We start from the raw sequence: 11,367 nt of genomic DNA, 5'->3' as shown, positions 1-11,367 counted from the left end.
CCCCCCCCCCCCCCCCCTTATATTTAAGAAACAGTTACTCTGAAAGGATATATCGCTGGGTGAGTTTTCTTACTTCATTAGTTGCATAGTTCTGGAATGTCACAAGGTTTTCACATTTGCACTGGTCTTTATCTTTTGAAGCTTTTGCTGAAAGAAAAGGAAACAGTCAAGCATAGGCTAAATGCTGAATAAATTGAATGGGAGGGGGGAGGAAATGACAAGGACTTATACTGCAGAGGAGGTTTAATACAGTTTTCTGCTCTAAAAACAGGCCAACATCCAAAGGAATGCTCTGGGGCCCATTCTGTAAATACTGGGAAATAGTCTACAACGCTTAGGCCTATATACTCAAAGAGCAGTCTGGATTATTCTAAACAAAGGTGACCTGATTACCTGTAGATCCTGCTGAGTGAGTGTGACTGTCTTCAAAAAGATACTTGTGGTGTACTGCAAGATTGGGGCAGGCAATGACATCTGTGATGGCTAGTGTGGTTGATTCAGGTCCTGCAGGAAACCCCCCGAAAGTTCCAAAAGTCTAAAAATCAAGCCCACTTCACTATATTTGTTTTGCTATTCACATGCATTGAATTCTCCTTAATTAGTGAGTAATCTCACTGATAGCAGTGAGGGCTGGGGATATAAGATGTGAAGGAACAAGCAGTTAGGCTGTATTTACTGTATAAATGATTTAAGTTGTGGGTTGCAGAACTGAAAAGGAGTTGTGAAGGTTCGTGTGAGAAACAAAGTGAGTGAAAGCTGAACATGCTTTAAAATACCAAGCACAGTGTTAAAATGCGAGTTTCCCCATGGAGTAATTCATCTGGGTGGTGTAAGAAGCATGCAGCCGTGCGTTTGTTACAATGAATCTCAAGCTTTTTGTACAAGGCAGATTTGAATTGCAGCAAGGAGGGGGTAGGAAGGGGAATGAGATGAACAATTCCCTCATGGGTGGATTGTTAGGGTTCTCTACAGAAGGCAGCATGAAGAGGCAACTTAGCAATGATCTGAGGGGACAGCAGGATACTGAGGTGAAACAGCCAACCTGAAGGCTGTGGCCCAGTCTTAGGAGGCCTCCCAGATGCAGGATCCTGCCGGTGAGCTGACTGTGTCAAGGCTGGTGTGGAAAGAAAGCACCAAAGGAAATGAGATTGCAAAAAGAGCAACAAAAATGTTCACTTTCCCTAGGACTAGAGATGGTTTTTATCAGTAACTCAGTGTTTCACCGTCTCTCATAACACATGGAGAATGCCCTATGCCTGTGCAGTTTAGAAGAGGTCCAGTGTTGATGGAAACTCCAGGACTCACCCATCGACTTAGACTATCAGAGGAACTCCTATGAAAACAGAAGTGCTTTACAAATAGTTTCATAGTAGTGAAGCAATCTGAAATGACAGCAACCTTCTTTGTGTCCTTTAGTGAAAATTCATGCATGTTTCATTATCATCCATCAGTCCTTTGGAGTGAACTGAATAAGAGTAAAAACTGCTTGGAGAAGGAAGACATTTAGTCTCCTCCAATTTTCTCCTTTATAATGGGAAATATGGATCAGGGTGGTAGGAGTGTTGAGGTGAGAAGCGTGCAGTAGAGTTTATTTGATGCACTAGAGTTATAAGCAGAACTACAAGTTTCTGATTCATGAAACAGCCTTCAAAATGTAGGAATTTATTTCAGACTCTGTATATATATTTTTTTTAGTCGAAAGGGGTCTAGAGGGAAATGGAAACGTATTTTATATGCAGCTGTAGCCACCTCAGGCCCCTGTGCACACTACCCTCTTCTTGCCACAAGAGGGTAATGCCGAGGCAGTTTTGGCTCTTAAGAAGCGGTTCTTTTCTAGAAAATAAATGCTTCAATTAACTTAATGGCCCGGCTGAGCTGGAAAACATACATTTAACAATGACACGACTTGATCAGCTGTGCCAGGGGAGTGGGTGGAGCACGTGGATCTCCCTCCCTGCACATATACTCAGTGTTCCTTTGCTGGCAGTGAACGTGTGAAGGTAAAAGCTCCCATGATTTGCCATGAAGATGGAGTAGGGAGGTGGAAGATGCTTCGGGCCCCACAGGTTTGTTACAGCTACAGGGATTTTTGCTGGTCTCATGAATTTTGTAATATGCATCTGTGCTAGATTGAGCTGGGAAGGAGATGAAACCCTCTGGGAGGGGGCTGGAATGACTGAGCATGAGGAACAGAAAAAGAACAGAAAAATTGTTGAGTAAGAAGACCAGAGTTCAGTGGGTAGAACTACAAGTCTATAAGTCAAAAACTGTGTGGGAACCAACTGGTGGAAGGAACACAGATTTCAGAGAGGAGTTCAGGGCACAGAGGTGTGGGATGATATCACAAGCTAAGGAGGAATCTAGCAGAAGAATGATCAACTGGAAACAAGGATGGTGGGATTTCCAGTGTAGGAGGGAAGAAATGGGTAAGATGAACCTTGAGTGCTTGACCCCAATTAATGACTTGCTCCAGAAGTTAAGAGCTGCAGGCTAATGAAGCTGTCTCTGAAGGGCAGAGGAACTAACTTGTAAAGTTCAAGCTCTGGCCACTGGGCTGGTACAGACAAGTGATTAGGATTCAGATGTAAGGGACAGGAAAGAAGACTGATGGATACACAGGTGTGAAAGAAGGTCTCCAGTTCAGGATGGAAATTGGGTGTTTCCATAACTCCTCTTCAGGCTTCAGAAGCTGGCAGGGACCCAAACATTTCTGATCTCATCACCTCTGTAAAGCTGTGAATAATCAGATGAGAAATAACAGAGGCTGCTAACCCCAAGTCCCTTGGTGGAGTCAGTGCAATGAAGATAAATATGCAAATTTGTTGGGGACCAATGCTAAAGGTGGGTGTTTGTTCTTAGTGTTCTGTTTCATAACAAACCCCAACTATTTTGTTAGGAAAAGCCTGTGAAAAAGAATCTTCAAAAAAGTGTCTTCAAAAGCAGTAGCTATTTGCAGCAGTAGTAACGATCTGCAGCTTGGAAGAAGAACAGAATGTTAACCAGCAGGATGCAGAGCGCTGTCATCTGATCAGGGCTGGACAAAAATAGTGTGTGACCGTGTAATTAAAGGCTGCTGTAATGCACATGCTCAGAACGGGGAAGAGGCAATTGTGACATGTGCCTATCATGTATGACACTGCTGCAGCCTCGTTAGTGCTTCCAGGCAGATGGGAAATGAACATTAAACCAAGGCAACAAGCAAGAACCTTCTGACTGAATTCTCTTCAGAAGCAAAAGAGAATAATCACTTTTTTTTTTTTTCAACACTAGACATCAAGAATAATTAATAGTCATCAAGAGCTATTCTACAAGGCTGGTGCTTTCTGGCAGAATAAAGAGAGAAAGCCTTACCCCCAAAAGAGATTTGGAGGGCTTCTGCTTTACTTGGAAACATGAAGGGAAAAAAGTTTAGGCTGTAAATCAAAACAGAGGAGGAAAAAAAAAAACAACTTTCAGCTTGTGTAACAGTCTTGGAGGCAGAACTTCTGGTGGAGTGATTGGATAAGCAGTAGGTAGCCCTGGAGTGTCCAGAAGAGCAAGGCTGGCTCAGTCCCCGGTTCACAGATGTGAGGCATTGCCTGTGGTGAGAGAGGACAGAGGCTGAGAGGTACCAGTTCTGCCCAGTTACTAGAGGTGTAGTCTAGAAACTGCCACAAAGAGGCAGGATTTACTTATTTTTTCATATGGTAAGTAACAGCCTTTAAAAAAAAAAAAAAAGAAATTGTGGTTGCTAAACACCGCTGTGGGTATCTAGAGGATGCATTTCCACCACCGAGCTCTTGGGTTTGCTAATGAGTAAGAATTATTATACCCATTGCCAGATAGTTTTGGCTTTGGCATCTCCCCAAGCTTTTAAGATGACACGCTGTCAGCAGCAGATTTTCTGTCTAGTAAGAAGGTTAACTGAACAGACTTGGTTTCATGTTATCATACTATTTTGCATTTCAGAAAGATGGAACTAAGACTTAAGACTGAGAAAACCACAAAGAATATACAAATTGGAAACACGCTAGGACTTTTTTTCCCATATTCTTCCTTGACATCTGTATGAGGGAGAAATGCACTGGTGCTTGCCAGCCAGGTTTGCACGCTTAATGTTAAAGATGAAAATAAAACCTCTTTACATTTAATTCCAAGGAAAAACAACAAAAGCTAGTGAAAATTAAACAGTCATGCACAATTCTACTGCTATGACTAATACTATTCACAGTGATGTTTCTGAATTTTGCTTCAGGTACCAATTTGCATGTACAAATGATACTGAGTCCTGGGAATGCGTGAGTGGGAGAGAGACAGGCTGTCCTCTCTGGCTGAACAGCTTTCATCTCAGCTCACACTCCCCCTTCCCCTTGCAAAACTTCAGCTGGGAACGTTTCTGTAAGAGGCTGTTTGTGCCAGAGTGAAGAAGGATGCTTTCTGGAACAAAACTTCCACATTTGTTGAGGAAAACTTGGACCTTGTGCATAACTGAGATCCATTCTTTGTAGCTGTGAATGGACGTTCTGTGAAATATTGGTCTGCTATAAATACGTGCAACAGGTCTTGATGCTTTGTTCTGCTGTGATTTAGGTTTTTACCACTGGGCTTAAGAGTAATTTTCTATTCTCATTAAGACATTACAACTCCCTGATTATTTTCCCACATTGCTAATGAAATAGAACATGCTTCTTTGGCAGGGTGGGGTTCAGCGCACGGCTGACTTGTCTGAAGAAAAAGAAAAGGGGAGGAAGCAATTGATTCTTCTGGGCACAGAAGTGTACATCTCATGCAACCTTTATGAAAATAAAGGAAAGACAACTCCTATATACCTTTACCTGGTGATAGATGAAGGGTATACATTCCTCATATATTTCTCACATATTAAAGGGCAGAATTACTATTGTGCCTGACTTAGGCCTTGCAGTATCTGACACTGACTATCTATGACCTGTGCTGTGACACTAGTTGTTCTTCTAGGCCTGCAAAAAAATCTGTAAGCATTCATTCCTCTTCTGTCTCAATAAAAATGAGATAGTTTTACCTTCACAGATCTGGGCTCTTAGTTCTTCACTTATGTCCTCCATAGCGGTGAAATCCTCGGCATAGAAGAGATGTTTATATGATGGCTCAGAAGCAATTTCCAGCAGTTCTTCCTCAATTGCTTTTCCTATTCCAATAGCATAGATAATTATACCTAGATTGAAAAGAAATTGCACTTTATTATTACATCAGCAGTTCTAAATCATTGTTCCTCCATGGAAGGAAAATATGACTATTCATCATTTTGGAGAGTGCAAGAAATGTCTATGCTGTGTGACTTCAGAACTGGTTTTGAACAGGCTTAATATGCCTTAGTTATTGAGAGGTTGTAGAAACTCACTGCTTTGCTGTTGTTTAACAGTTTTTAAGTTAAAGAGATGACAGTTGCCCGGCCACTACTGACAGTAAATGATCCCAGAAAGAGCACTGCGGAACCGCCAAGAGAAGCACTCCAGTCAGCCTCAGCACTGAAAGGTCCTGGTTTGTGTGTGTCTGTGTATGTAGGGTGCCTGCAATAAAGCTCATTACTGAGCTGATGGGAAAACCTGTTACATATTAGCAAATGGAGCAGGATCCTGAAAGACAGCAGTTTTGGTGTTTTGTTTTTTTTTTCTTTTTTTTTTTAGAAAAATATAAATATTTAGTGTTTCATTAAAATCCTCAGAGCACATTGAGACTGGGTTCTTGCACTCTTAAGTGAAACTAGTGGGCTGGGAGACACTGCAAAGCCACCCAGACCTACGAGGGTGGGAACAGGGAGAAAGAAACAATTTGTGGGGTTAGGAGAGAAAGAACCTTACAACAGGGATCCTCAGGAGAAGCATTTCCCTAGCAGAGGTGCTAGGGAGAATGTAAATGAGGGTGTGCAGTTTTCTTCACTCTGAAAGCTTGGAAGGAGGAAGTGGCTCACAGTCCTCACACCGGACAGATTTTACACGAGCAATGAATACAAAATACAGCAAGCTTCCATGTCCCCCTTTGCAGCAGTTACATTGTTTATTCTCGTGAACATAGGATGTGATACAACATTTTTCTTTATATCAGTTCTGGCTTAGAAAGCGTCCACAACTAGTACTGAGTTTGTGATTCATAACACAACTATTCGCTTCGTAGTAGTTCAAGCTGTTCTAAAAGATTAAAGAGCAGAAGCCGCTTTCTCAGCTCCTAAAATTTAGGATGAGGAAGCTTGGTATCTCTTTATTATCATGGCGTAATAACAGCTACACACTCACTGAATTACAGCTTTAGACTTTTGATGAAGAATCCTGGGCCTGATAACACCATACAATACATGTTTTCCAGCTCTTTAACATAAGCATCTCCTTACTTTTCGTCGTGAATCTGCCTACCACCTCACTTCAGCCAGGAAAGTAAAACATTCACCAGAAGCTGATTCAGTTTGATGAATGGACCAGTCATGCTGAGGTCTGTTGCTTTTTAAAGACTTGGAGATATCAGTGATAAAGTATTCAAGGCCAATTTCACATTCAGCATTACTACATTGTCTATGCTGCAATTACACAGGGGATGGATTTGGCTTGTAGCATTATAAAGATCAGTGAAAGCAGTGTGGAGTTGATGCTTTATTCAGCCAGTGAGCAAGGTTGGGTTGTATTAGGCTTCTTTCCTTCTTCAGTCTGAAAAATCCTCCACGAACTTTCCCAGACATCGGTAATTAGCAAATAAATTTTTGGGTTTGTTTTTAATATATTTAAATCACTTTGTTTACATTTCATTATAATGGCACCCTCGTTAGCACATGCTCTTCTCATATCACTGGACGTTTTTCCCCTTTCCTTCTTACCGAGGGGTATCAGTCCTAAACCAATGCTATACTAATCTTGTATCAAGTTCTGATTGATAGATCAAGCCAATAAATCAAGAACAGAAAAAAGATGTGCAGTATCTTCTAAAACCTGGCAATTTTCTGTGTGTTGTGGGCCATCAGCCATGCTTCTTAAAACAGTTTCTCATAAAAACATAAAACGTTTTGTGAAGAAAAAGATATCTTCTATTTTCTGGAAAATCTTTTAAAATTTTCAGGTGACTGCTAAAGAGCTGAAAAGTAGTTTCTGCTTTGTAGTACAGAAGTCTTAGAGGATGGAATGCTGCCCAGATATATTCTTCATTAAAAATCACCAGGTTTCAGTTACATTGCAGCATATCACCTGATAAAGTACATAGACAGCACTACAGCTATATCCTTTTGTAAGGAAGACCCTTCAGCACTATGAGATTGGTTAAAAATACAGAATATATGTAAATAAAAATATAACCAATTATTACCATAATATTTCTTAGGAAGACAGATTTCTGCATTTTGAGGAGACACTTTTTTTTTTTTTTTTTTTTTAATTTTTAATGAAGTTCCCAGTGTTCTCACATCTCTGTATCAAATGTTTACCCTTAGAGGCTATGTTCAGGGCATGCCTGGTGTGCCAGCTGGGTAGTACCGCTACCTGTGCATGGCATGGAACCCCAGTGCTGAAACACTCATTATGGATCCCACACTAGGGATGACTTAACACATCTTGTAGCAGAAGCTCCTGTGAACAACAAAGATCCATATTCTGTTACTGTGGTCTCTGTACTAGTCAGACTGCTATGGAAAATTCTTTCTTTCTTTCTAGCACACTGTAGCACATCCATACTATTACCACATCTTATTTCTAACAATATCTGCCTTCTAGAAGGAGTCAAAAGCACCTCCACTTACCGTTTCGCTTTGCTCTAGCAGCCCACTCAGAGACTTCATCTTGGGCTCGTCCATCTGTAAACACAATGGAGATTCGAGGGACATTTGCTGAAAATGGTCTTGCTCCTTCTGTTTCTGTGAAGCTTCTCTCAAACATTTGCTTCAGAGCCAGTCCTGTCATGGAACCTCGCCCCATGTATTTCATTTGTGATACAGCTTTCTTCATGTCTTTGGCTGAGCTGAACTGCCTTAACGTAAACTCTGTGCGAACTTCGGTGGAGTACTGAAGCAAACCAACTCGAGCAGCTTTGGGTGAAATCTCAAGTGCATCCAAGATTCCCAAGACAAATTCTTTTACAATTTCAAAATTATCCTCTCCGAGACTTTTTGATCCATCAATCACAAACACCAAGTCAACTGGGCCTTCAGTGCATGCTGTGAAAGAAGCAGCAGAGTGTTCAGATCACAAAAAAATGCCACAAAACTGTAAAAGGAACATGGATACCTAGGGACTGCATAAATACAGAGATCATCTAGAGTGCCTTGTTCCTGGCTCATCCAAACTTCACCAGTGTGTCTAAAAATGTTGTGTACAGTCTACATCAAAAGCTAAAATTGTGCCTGTGACCAAGAGTTTAGCAAAAATATAATCACAGTGAATACTTACTGAGACATACTGCTTTGGAGAATACTACAACTCTTAAAGATAATGCAACAATCAACAAATTTTAAGAATGACTGATAAGTGGAGAGAACTGTATAACTGAAGAGCATAGCTAGGATATAGAGTTGCCACCATTTTCTTCCAGGGATAGGCCAGTCTGCTAACTTTAGATTTGTGTAGATGACCAGTACTGAAAAACATGGAAGAGAATCACTGGAGCTGCATTTGTGTTGCACGTTGTACAAAGCAATGAGTCAGTGAAGCTAAATTTGTATATAAGGTGAAAAACTAGGAGTCGTATTTAGAGTGGCAGGGAACAGTGAGGCAAGAGCCAAAATGCTCAGGGAATTCTGAGTGAGAAGAGGAGGGTGAGGTAGCCTGCCCTAGAGCTGAGGGCAAGGTTCAAGTCTGGGGACAAAATTCAGACAATGAACATGTTTTTGTAGCACAAACTTAAACATGTAGTGGCAGAAAACCAGATAATATATAGGTGAGAGAGTAAATGCTAGAAATGCACCTAGCTGGTAATCATGGAGCAGAATGGTTTATATAATTTTTTTTTTGCTTGTAACTCTCTAACAATCTTGTAAATATAAGGCTTATGTAATGCTGAAACTTACCTTTTCTGGTTTATCAATTAAAGCTGGGAGCTTGTCAGAAGACTGACAAATTTGGAGTTCTCATATTTCCAGGGAGAATTAGTTATACTAAGGAAGGTAAGATTTGCATCTTAGTCTGGACCAAATGAACTTTGGCTTCCACTGATTGTGTAGTAAGACTGCTGCAAGACCTATACAAGAGAGTTGTGCTGCAGAAATTACTGAAGATGTCATATTACCAAGTCAGTGTAGGAATAAGGAATTTTCAGCTTTAAAGCTTGGGCTTTTCTTCTTAGACAAGAGCTCTATTTTAAAACTGCTGTTCAAGAATTCCTTTCTGCAGTCATCCAAGGAAAAGATGTGTTACATGTACTAAGGTGGTGGAAATGCAATGAATATGAATCTCAGAACCACCTCAAGATCATTGCCTAAGTCAAGTTAGGGCAGCAGCTCACGGTGAATTAGTTAGGGTTGAGATCAGGCATGAACATGTTACCATTCCTTTGGTAGTAAAAGTCTCCACAACTAAGACATCCATTTTTTCAGAATAAATATTTTTACTAAGTTCCAGTAGAATAATTTCTCCTCCAAGTATTAAGGGGTGATGAGATAAATCCATGTCATACTCTAAACATGTCATGATAGAAGATAAGCAAATTAATAGAATTAATGATATTATAAAATGGAGTATATAAAGATAAAAGCTCCACAGTGTATTAATCTGATTAATATGCACATTCCTTCATAATAAGATTTCACTTTGGCTTTTTGCCTGATGTTTGGAAAGAATTGTTACTGTACTTGATGCCATACCAAAACAACTGTTCAAATTTGTTAGTTTTTTTGCTTTTGAGAGCAAGAAGTTAATTGTTCAAGACATTTTCCATCACACTCACATATGCCCTGGGCTTTCAAATATTGTATCACTTTTGAAGTGAGGCATTTGGAGTGAGGTCAAGTAATTTTAGAAATCAAAGAAACAAATGCTTTCTAAATAAAACGTACTTACTTCTGCATGTTTTCTGATCCTCTTTCAGTACGTATCCCTCCTGACATTTGCAGATGTATGAATCGTCATTATTAATACAAATATGTTCGCAACCATGGGCAACTGATTTGCAAACATCTTTATCTAGAAAAAATTGCAATATTTATATGTATTATTTTTAACATACTTATAAATTCAAAGACTCCAAACATGATCTTTGAAGAATGTATGCCAAAGGAGTATAATATCTGTGTTCATTCATGTAGCAATGCCAGAGAAGAGCAGCTGACAGACATACTGAGTTACTTACTTCGACACGTTTTCCCATCTTGTCGCAGGACAAAACCATCGTGGCACTGACAGCTGTATGAATTGTTATTATTGATGCACACATGTTCACAGCCATGGTCAATAGATTTACACAGGTCTTTATCTGAGAATTGGTAAGAGAATTTCCTTATTAGACCACTTCTCAAATGCAAAACTGGCATGACCAAGATTGGAGTGAAATTAAGTCTGTTACTTCTTTTATGACCAAAAAAGCATATTCCTCATGCAAGTTTCAGCTACTCACTCCTGCACGTTTTCTTGTCTCGTCTCAACATAAATCCCTTGTGACACTGACACGTGTATGAATCACCACTTGTAACACAGAGATGTTCACAACCATGGTCAACTGTTTTGCAGATATTCTTACCTTGGGATAATGAAAATTATGTTTAGCACAGTTAGCTAGGTAAATAACTTTCACAAAATGTAAAAATTACGGTAACAATCTGCCATGAAGTTGATTCTATTAATGACACAAATAACACAGTAGCATTGCTTCATGAGTTTCATTAAACAGATCAGGAAGTACAGAACAAAGTTTAAACAACTTACTCCTACAAGTTTTCCCATCTTCCCTCAGTATGAAGTCGTCATGACATTTGCAGATATAGGAATCATCAGTATTAACACAAATATGTTCACAGCCATGGTCAACCAAGTTGCAAACATCTTTAGCTGAGAAGAGTGTACGGAGTTTGTGAGGCGAGGTTTGTAAGGGAGAGATAATATCTTTTATTAGCCAACTGAAATAGGTGGAAAACACAAACATACACATGTGCAAACACTCAGAGTCACAACACTTACAAACCTCAGATAAAATCGTACTTTTACATAGCTCAGGCTACTCACATCTACATGTCTTTCCATCTTCCTTCAGTATGAATTTTTCATGACACTTGCATATGTACGAATCTTCAGTATTCACACAAACTTGTTCACAGCCATGGCTGACTGAACTGCAAACATCCTTGTCTGCAAACAGAAGAGTTGGTAGTCAACCTACAGCAGCGAAGGCCTCCCTCAATTATATGAGCAATTCAACAAATTAAGTTCTCATGCTGCTTACTTCTGC

At 40.0% G+C, this 11,367-nt stretch overlaps 1 protein-coding gene across 1 annotated transcript in view; it reads right to left on the bottom strand.

The window, feature by feature from the left end:
• Window positions 1–11,367, bottom strand: part of MATN2 (matrilin 2) — a gene marked incomplete at its 5' end in the record, with an annotated part of 44,038 nt that overhangs the window by 2,498 nt on the left and 30,173 nt on the right. The window contains 4 exons of the mRNA XM_008941832.1: window positions 52–147; window positions 5,021–5,173; window positions 7,736–8,149; window positions 10,276–10,398. Coding sequence (XP_008940080.1) covers window positions 52–147; window positions 5,021–5,173; window positions 7,736–8,149; window positions 10,276–10,398 — 786 coding nt within the window. The remainder of the gene's footprint in view (window positions 1–51; window positions 148–5,020; window positions 5,174–7,735; window positions 8,150–10,275; window positions 10,399–11,367) is intronic.

Source organism: Merops nubicus, unplaced genomic scaffold (assembly GCF_000691845.1).
Source record: "Merops nubicus isolate BGI_N331 unplaced genomic scaffold, ASM69184v1 scaffold20686, whole genome shotgun sequence".
Lineage (NCBI taxonomy): Eukaryota > Metazoa > Chordata > Aves > Coraciiformes > Meropidae > Merops > Merops nubicus.
The sequence above is the reverse complement of the archived record's forward strand: the minus strand, read 5'-3'. Positions and strand labels throughout refer to the sequence as shown.